The sequence below is a fragment of the Terrapene carolina genome, unplaced genomic scaffold, assembly GCF_002925995.2.
Source record: "Terrapene carolina triunguis isolate 2854851 unplaced genomic scaffold, T_m_triunguis-2.0 Scaffold62, whole genome shotgun sequence".
NCBI classification, from domain to species: Eukaryota; Metazoa; Chordata; order Testudines; family Emydidae; genus Terrapene; species Terrapene triunguis.
Window position 1 is genome coordinate 59,294,625 of NW_020664413.1, and position 10,108 is coordinate 59,304,732.

A 10,108-nucleotide genomic window follows, 5' to 3' on the forward strand; every position below is an offset into this window, starting at 1 on the left:
TGGATTTCAAGCTGCTATAAAATGAACTCTTTTCTAGTTAATTTTACTTTAAAACCATTGACAATCTGTCTCAGATGTATTAAAACTAAAGGACTAGGGGTAATGATGATCTACAGCGACAGATGACATACTAGATTAGGGGATCTAACAGATAAACAATTAATTCTAGGCTGTCTAGATACTCTAGAACCATCAGGTGATTGAGAAATAGCAACTGTGATTTCTTTGCACCAGTGTAGAGTCTCTGATGCCAATGGAGGTCTCCCTATTTCAAGTTGCAGGATTGGGGACCATAATTCTTATATTTAAAAAGAAAGATTCAAGGAAGGAGGCTGAAAATTACGGGCTTGAAAGTTTAACATCTATATTAAAAACTGGAGATATTTATTGATAGCTTATAGACATGTTTGGGGAGGTACTATTTAACAGCTATGAGTCAGTATGCATTTTAAAATGAAATTATTTTTGGTCTATGTGGAGAGGAACAATTGATTTAATATTTTCAAAACCTCATGACAAAATTTAACACTATTGATCAGCGGTTTTCAAACTGTGGGTCGGGACCCCAAAGAGGGTCACTTTAATGGGGTTGCTAGGGCTGGCTTAGACTTGCTGAGGCTTGGGGTTGAAGCCAAATCCCGAGGGATCCAGCCCTGGGCAGCGGGGCTCAGTTACAGGCTCCCTGGCTGGGGCTGAAACCCTTGGGCTTTGACCACTATCCTGCCCAGGGCAGTGGGACTCAGGCTTTGTCTCCCTCACATAGGACAGTGGGAATTAGGCAGACTCAGGCTTCGGTCCCCCCTCCTGGGGTCGTGTAGTAATTTTTGTTGTCAGAAAGGGGTCACGGTGCAATGAAGTTTGATAACCCCTGCTATAGATTATTGTCTAAATGCAAGTTAGTTAATAGATTACAAAAGGTAATGAATTAATAGGTGGAAAGCCGAGGGCTGATACTAAATGTGTGCAATCTTTGTGGAAAAGTCTCACAGGAGATTCCTGCAGAAGGCATATTGAAGTACTTTTTTTTTTTTTAAATTGACTGCTGCAATAGATAAAAGTCATTCAGGACGTAATACTGCTTCCGTTGAAGTCAATGGGAGTACTCACATGCTTAATGTTAAGAAATTAAGTATTTTAAACTAATATAGGTGTCAGTCTAGCAAGAGACACTGTCAGAATGATTTAAGGGGGGAAAAAAAAAAAAAGTACAAAACAAGCACAATGGAAATGTTTCCATGGTTTTGTTGTTATTCCAATGAAAATAGTTTTGTTTGGTTTAAACATTTCCCTGTAGTGTTTGTATCCCAAACAAGACAGCCCTGTACTTGGGCATGAGCCGGAAGGTGAAACTGACTAATCTATTTTCATTGCCCAAATCAAAGGAAACACAAAAAATAAGTAACAAAGGACAGGGAGTTAGATTGCAAAAAATTGTCAGTTTCAGGCTATTTTTAATCTGACATTTTCTCTTTAATATGGTAGAGGGAAAGGCTTTGGATCTTTTAAATCCTTAACGGATAGTGCTGCAGGATTTAAGGTTAATAGAACATTTACTTATACAGGTATCGGGCTATCATTTCATGAAACACCATGTGCAGGCCATTCCTATGCTACAAACAAAGGGTGAGTCTGTTCTTTAAACTACGTGTATTGTTAGGGCTTCTGTTTTTCTAAGTTTATTAGTTTAATTTTGGGGGGGTTATTTTTAGCAATTTGTGAGTTTTATATATATGTCCAAAACTGGGGGGAAGGAGAGGTAGTTCAGGGCTCTCTTTGAATATACTGTAATGAGTAATCTGTGTAATGTTCCCTTGTGCGCTTTAACATAGTACTGTTTCAAACACAGCACTACATTAAAGCACACTAGAGAATCTTTAGTGCACACCAGCAGGGTCTACATAGACCAATTAATGTGCAACACATTAGTGCAGTTAAAATCATATCCCTGTAGTCCACATTACTGCTCCTTGTAGATTAGCCCTTATATACACAAGTAACCATTTCCAATGTTTATTGGATAAACACCAATTTCTATTGATGGGTAGTGTTTTACTGATGTTTATCAGTTAAAACTGAAAATCAGAAGCCCTAAGTATTTTATACTGAATGTTAAATATGATCATTTCTCCTTCCCCACCCCAAAATCAGTGATAAAAACACCTGTCACTCTGGTGTAGACAGGGTGAACTGTGATCAACACACACTGTAAGGGAATGTGGTTGATCCCTATTAGAACTAACAGTCAAACATGGAGTGTACAAAGGATATTAAGCTCCACTGGCTTCCAGCAGAACAATTACTTCAAGGGGGAAGGGATTAGGGGAGCCATGTTTACACCTGATATCTAACACATTCTGCTTTCTAGTGTATACAAGACCTTGGAGTAGTGCGGAGTTCCAATTATCTTATTTAAAGAAAGATCTACTTAAGTTGAAGAGTATCATGTATGTTAAGAAAGATGGAAAAAATGGAAAGGAGGGACTTACAAATCAGAAGAGACTAACAAATGTGGATTTATTTCATTTTGAAAGAAGACAATTAAGAGATGAAATAAGTGTTTAATCTATATAAAGTGTAATGCAACATAATTAAAATAATAAAATTGAGCTTCGTTATCTATTTGCAGTACTTGGACAGATCAGAATTAGGGGACAAATTCAAAGTTAAGAGGGAACATGTAATTTTACAGAGAGGCTTGAATAGGCAGAATAGACTTCTAATTGAGGTGATGAAGTCATGTACTAATAGATTTAATTTGAAGAACTTGAATGGTTAATAATGAATTTAGTAAGTTAAAGGAATATTAACTATTTTTCTGCTTGGGGGTCGGGAAATAATTTTGTTTATTGTCTCCTGATCAGATCTGAGGCTTTTTGCATGCGAGTGCTTTTGCCCTCCTTTATTGTAAGTTTTTTTTATAAACTTCCAAATTATATAGGATGAAGATGAAAGTTATCAAAGCGTTCTATGGCTCACTTCTGATCCTACACAACTATGTAACAAACTGTATAACGAAAGTGGGTTGTCTGATGTCAGATGAAATACAAAGTCTTGGCATAGAAAATTAAAGGTGGCAAGCAAAGGATGAAGAAATGGCAAATATCTCCATACTGAACTGAGTGTGAAAAGTAAGTCTCCTATGATATAGATATATCCACATCAGCCAAGAACTGTCATTTTGTGCCTGCTCCAAACTTATTATTGGAAACTCATGAAACCCTATTGCTAAACTGCAAACTCTATTCTGAGATGCAGTCTTTGAAAATATTCATTCCAACATCTCTCATTTGAGATAAAGTTTTATTCCCTTCTTCACACACCTGCTATCCTCAACTTTCAAATGCCATAATGCAACACTTGTCATGCAGTTTAATTATTCTAATAAAACACACTCCAGAAGTTATCATAGTGTGCTGTACACATTTTGATACATTTTATTTTACACAATGAATTGGTTTCACGCTTGAAAGATTAATATCAAATTACATAGGGACACATGGGACCTAGGAACTTTCACTTAAGTTTTGGAGGTTTTATAAAAACTATGATTAGAAGGTGAACAGGGACTTTGGCCCACTTTGTTCTTGCATCTGAAATGACAATGTATCATTTGATCTGGCAATTTCCATGATGATTTTTTTTTTAAACTTATCTCCAGTCTCTATTGGATACTAGCAGAGGAATGGTCAATGATTATCAAATCATGGTTTGAAATTATTCATACTGTGCCATCTGAGCATTTGCCCTAGAGCTTTTGATAAACATTCTTCTCACTTCATCAGTCTCCTCAACTGAAATGGCAGGTGAAGTGCAAGTTAATTTAGAGCACAATCCAACTGTTGTGTCAGACAAGAGAGGGAGCTGGGAACCGAAAAGGAAGTTATATGTAGGGCACAGTGGGAACACTATTAATAATGTGAAAGGTTAGCGAATGGCAGCTAATAACATGAACGGTCAGTGAAGAGCTGTCCATTTCTTTTTTGTCATATTCTGTTTACTTTTGGGGTTAAAAATAATGATTTCCATGGAACAAATTCCAATCTCAGATAGTTAATAAACACTTTATTTCATTGTTTGAAATACCATACTAGTGGTGAGAAGTATGATAGTGGCTCTTCAGAAATATAATGTCATGGGCACCATGTAGCCAAAATTAGAAGTCAGCCACATTTCTGACCACAACTTGTATGCAAGTCAGCCACAACATAAGGAAATTAAAACCAAATTCTGCCCTTATTTACACCCCATGCAACTCCAATGATGTCAATATTTAAACCAGTCTTAAAGGGCGAGGAAGAATGGTCTTGTGACTAAGGCACCGGATTGGGATTCTGGAAGTCTGGTTCCAATTTCTGGCTCTGCCACAGACTTCCTATGTAACCTTGGGCAAGTCATTTAATTTCTGTGCCTCAATCCTCCTACTGTGAGATATGGATAATACTTCCCTACCGCACAGGGATACTCTGAAGATATATTTATTAACATGTGTGAGGTGCTCAAATAATATGGTTATAGGGGCCATGTGAGTACCTAAACTGATGGAGCCCTGAACTTTGACTCTGTCCTGAGCTCCCCAAACTCTCACCAGGAGCCTATGCACTCTTGCAACTCCCCAGCTATATGTTTTGCCAACCGCACCAAACCCAGATGTCCAACCACAATCTTCCTCAAGCAATTCAAGCACCTTTTAAGAGCATCAATTCCCAGGTATACTCAGTAGCTAAACAAATGAAGTGGAAAAGTAAGTATTATGTGATCAGTTTGATCAGTAGAGTTTGAAGTGAAATTTGAGGAAAAGCAATAATCTTGCTTGAATATATACTTCGCTTCTTCCTTTTCCCCCCTATCTGATTCTCCAGAAATAACAAAAAACCATATTGGTCTTTAAAAAAAAGAAAAGAAAAGAAAAAAAAAAAAAAAAAAAGACTTACAGAAACATATTGATATTCAATCTATTTGACCCCTTTCTCCCTAACCATGAAGACAGTTCCCAATCAGTAAGACCAAATTTGTAGCCAAGCTGACTGAAACTATTTTCAATTCATGGAGGGCCACCATCACTCACCTACGGTCCTCAGATTTGGGGATAGGGTTGGTGCAGCGTTGGCTGTTATACTTGGCCACATATTCACATTGCTTGAAGGGGGCAGTCTTGTCCTCCAGAACGTGTCTGATACAGAAGGCGTAGCCGTTAAGTCGCCTCTGCTTGCACAGTTTGGGGCTATATGAGCACAAGGGCTTATTGTCAACCTCAGAGAAGTGTATGTGTTTGCCTTCATACATCACGTGACTCTATTCCTTGTGAACATCAGCTGAAAGAACCAAAAATATTAAGATAAATCACATGGGAAAAAAAAGATGCATTAAGTTCTGCATTTTGTTTTTGTTGCGGGGAAGGGCACACGACAGTACCTGATTTTAAATCTTCTGTACCATATCAATGTTAGGAGAGAGCCCCAAGGAGACCACTATCCTGGAATGATGACGAGTCAGATGAAGCAGATTGTCTAAGAAAAAATATCAAAGGTCCAAATCGGTCAAGATTAAAACAGACGGGACCATTTTGCATAGTAAGCAAGGTGTTGGATGTTGTTTCTCAGCACGTGGCTCAGCCAACACCCAACAAACTGGATTAATTAGATAATCCACATTCAATTATTAACTGGAATGTAGACATATCACTAACCCAAATTTTTGCACGCTAGTGTTCAGTGGAATACCTTGCTCAGAATAACCTCCTGAAGATAGCAGCCCTGATATGTTAAAATTTAATTTTAGCACTCATGCAGCACAGTAAGTTTTTGTTATAGCTGCATGGCCCACATCTGGTGTATGGTTTTCGGAATTTGTAATCCCCACAGACTCTGCATAATTCTGTAATCAGCCTTTTCCAAGGCCAGCCAGATTTTTCTTACTTTGTCATACTTATTGGGTGAAATCCTGGCTCTACTGAAGTCAACAGCAGAACCCCCACTGATTTCAGGAAAGCCAGAATTTCACCCATTAGCTGTAGCAGGGAGTCATTTTTTAAATGCAGAGGTTACTAAAGTATATAGAAAGAAATTTGTGATCTCACATGCCCACCCCTTTCATTTCTGATTCCCCACCACTCTGGAGTTTTTAGCAATCACTTCCTTCTTTTCCAGAGCAGCTTTCAATTAGGTTCAGCTCTACATACATGATTCAGCTGCTTTGCTAATGCCCAACTTACATTGTGCAAAACTGTTTGTAATGATCGAGTTCAACTATTAACTAAACAAGCAACCCTGAAGAATTGAAACGCAGTCCCGAACTTGGTGTGCTCCATTTTTTCAATTATTAAGTTTTGTACACCATGTACGTAGAAGTGCAATTCATGTGATAAATTGATTTGTCATATGCTTGTGTAATTTAACACATACCCAGGACCAGCTGATCTACCCTCTCCCCCACTAATTCTTCTTCCTGGGAAATATTTTAATATTGCAAACCACAGTGGAGCTTCAAAGTCTGCCAAAGAAAGGTTTCCTCCTCCCCACCCAAAAAATTGCACTCCTATCTGAAGCCTAGTTCAGTCCTGGGCCACAACAGCTTTTCTATAAATGAAAATGTCATAACTTAAAAGTTAATTATCCAGTGGCCCCACGGGACTAGGAAGGGAGCTTTATATATTGGAAATGGGAGCTTCCCACTAAGGTCTAGTGATCACTTCCCACCTGATAGCTCCCTGAGAAAACTACTTTAGTGCTGTGACATTTTTAGGTCTAGAAAAGCCGTTTTAAGTCATTTTTGTGAGTGTTAGTTAAAATGTCTCTCACACCAAGCATTGCACAGTGGTACTTAGGGTAATAAAAGCACCTGGATTTACAAGGAAAGGGATACAAGAAACAATATCAATAAACTAAACAAATTCTATAAAACATTCCTGACAGTTTTACATCTAACATATTTGATATATACTACTGAATACATGATGGGGTAATATGCTGTAAAGTGTTTACTGATAAGTTTGGAGGGAGCTACATAACTCATTTGTGAATAACAAGGGCCATTCCAAACACATGCAATAAAACTTTTATACCAGATCACTCTCTGCGCGCACACACATGTGACGTTAGTACTTCATTTGCACCAGAACAATGAAGTACAAATATAAATCAACATCTTATCATACCCCAAATTATACTATTCAAGCCAACACTTTAACCAATTTCTCTGAATGCACCAAGGAGCGAGTACTATAGAAATTCAAAACCAGTCACCAGAATATATCCCATCAGAATGGATTGGAGATCTATTGTTTCCTTGTACTTCCCAGTCTGTCTGTATCCATCTGTTGTCTCTTGTCACAGCTAGACTGTAAGCTTTTTGGGGCAGGGACCATCTTTCTGTTGTGTTTCTACAGCGCCTAGCACAATGGGGTCCTGGTCCATGAACAGGGCTCCTAGGCACTACAGTAGTACAAATAACAACAATGATAATAATAATAATAAAGCAAAGACTGTTAAGGCACTGGATTTGCTCTTTAAAGCCATAAATGGTTTCGATCCCAGCTATTTGAAAGATGGCTTCATCTATTACTATGGCAGTTGAGATAATCCGAGGTGCTCTAGTTAACTGCCTGGTCAAAATTTGCTTCCCTCCTTGGTTAGTCGGAGCTTGGATTGGTAACATGCAGGAGAAGCTGCAAATTCCAACGGTTCTCCTGGGCTTTTGCAGAGGAGGATGTGGGTTAATTAAGATTATTTAACACAAGTTTGGTAATCCATTTGGGCAAATCCTTGAAAACTTGGGATGCCTAATGTTCGGCAACTAAATCCACATTTAGGCACCTAAATAAGTAGCCTGAGTTTCAGAGGTATAGAGCACCTGTAGCCACCACAGCCACCTCTGAAAACTGGGTGACTCACAAAGAAATTATTTAAACTATATTTTTATACCATTTCCTGTAATGAAAAATGTAGAGAAAAGTATTTGTTTATTTCTATTCTTAATTTTAACAGTTTTTAAAACTACCAGTTTACACCTCCTGTCTCCCCCCCCCCCCCCCCCACACAAAACATCGCCCCATTAAAGAAACAGTTCCATTGCAAATGCTAAGATGCAAAGACTGCAGACACTGGGACTTACTCTCCACTGCCTTGCATCTTGTGCAGTCATTTACCTGTGTACAATCAGTGTACAATGCTATGAAATCAGCAGCATTTTATGCCTGCTTTTCATTGGCATACGTGACCGATCAAGTAGCAAGGCAGTGAAGAATCAGTCCACTGTAGCGAGGAACAGTATTTCAGCAAAATGATCTCATGAAAGTGGATTAATCAAGGGAAAGATGTTTCTATAAAACACGCTTAAATAGCCTTATGAGGAAGCCCTTGCCAACTATTCGACAAAAGGATTCCCTTTTGAAACTATGGTTTGGAAAGTTATCACATTTTTCAAACTGTTTCAAAAGCTTTGCACTGAAATCAAAATCACACTAATTATACAGTGTTCATATACATATCACTGACATTGTACCAACATGAGAACAGGAGTACTTGTGGCACCTTAGAGACTGACAAATTTATTAGAGCATAAGCTTTCGTGGGCTACAGCCCACTTCTTCAGATGCATATAGAGTGAAACATATATTGAGGAGATATATATATATATATACACACATACAGAGAGCATGAACAGGTGGGAGTTGTCTTACCAAATCTGAGAGGCCAATTAAGTAAGAGAAAAAAACTTTTGAAGTGATAATCAAGATAGCTCAGTACAGACAGTTTGATAAGAAGTGTGAGAATACTTACAGCCATGCTGAACACAACGCCATCTACAGCCTCAGAAACAACCTTGACATCATAATCAAAAAGGCTGACAAAGGAGGTATTGTCGTCATCATGAATAAATTGGAATATGACCAAGAGGCTACTAGACAGCTCTCTAACACCACATTCTACAGGCCATTATCCTCTGATCCCACTGAGGATTACCTAAAGAAACTACACCATCTGCTAAAAAAACTCCCTGACAAAGCACAGGAACAAATCTGTACAGAGACATGCCTAGAACCCGACCAGGGGTATTCTATTTGCTACCCAAGATCCATAAACCTGGAAATCCTGGACGCCCCATCATCTCAGGCATTGGCACCCTAACATCAGGCTTGTCTGGTTATGTGGACTCTCTCCTCAGACCCTACGCTACCAGCACTCCCAGCTATCTTCGAGATACTACTGACTTCCTGAGGAAACTACAATCCATCGGTGATCTTCCAGAAAACACCATCCTGGCCATTATGGATGTAGAAGCCCTCTACACCAATATTCCACACAAAGATGGACTACAAGCTATCAGGAACAGTATCCCCGATAATGTCACAGCTAACCTGGTGGCTGAACTTTGTGACTTTGTCCTCACCCACAACTATTTCACATTTGGGGACAATATATACCTTCAAGTCAGCGGCACTGCTATGGGTACCCGCATGGCCCCACAGTATGCCAACATTTTTATGGCTGACTTAGAACAACGCTTCCTTAGCTCTCGTCCCCTAACGCCCCTACTCTACTTGTGCTATATTGACGACATCTTCATCATCTGGACCCATGGAAAAGAAGCCCTTGAGGAATTCCACCATGATTTCAATAATTTCCATCCCACCATCAACCTCAGCCTAGATCAATCCACACAAGCGGTCCATTTCCTGGACACTACTGTGCTAATAAGCGATGGTCACATAAATACCACCCTATACCGGAAACCTACTGACCGCTACACTTACCTACATGCCTCCAGCTTCCATCCAGGACACACCACACGATCCATTGTCTACAGCCAAGCTCTAAGATATAACCGCATTTGCTCCAATCCCTCAGATAGAGACAGGCACCTACAAGATCTCTATCAAGCATTCTTAAAACTACAATACCCACCTGCTGAAGTGAAAAAACAGATTGACAGAGCCAGACGAGTACCCAGAAGTCACCTCCTACAAGACAGGCCCAACAAAGAAAATAACAGAACACCACTAGCTGTCACCTTCAGCCCCCAACTAAAACCTCTCCAGCGCATCATCAGAGATCTACAGCCTATCCTGAAAGATGATCCTTTACTCTCACAGATCTTGGGAGACAGACCT

At 39.2% G+C, this 10,108-nt stretch overlaps 1 protein-coding gene across 1 annotated transcript in view; it reads right to left on the reverse strand.

Annotated features, from left to right (window-relative positions):
- Nucleotides 1-5,497, reverse strand: part of INO80D (INO80 complex subunit D) — a 31,604-nt gene extending 26,107 nt beyond the window's left edge. The window contains exons 1-2 of the mRNA XM_024206242.1: nucleotides 5,413-5,497; nucleotides 5,066-5,312 (exon numbers count right to left, since the gene is read on the reverse strand). Coding sequence (XP_024062010.1) covers nucleotides 5,066-5,283 — 218 coding nt within the window. The 5' untranslated portion in view covers nucleotides 5,284-5,312; nucleotides 5,413-5,497. The remainder of the gene's footprint in view (nucleotides 1-5,065; nucleotides 5,313-5,412) is intronic.
- Between the last annotated feature and the right edge of the window lie 4,611 nt (nucleotides 5,498-10,108).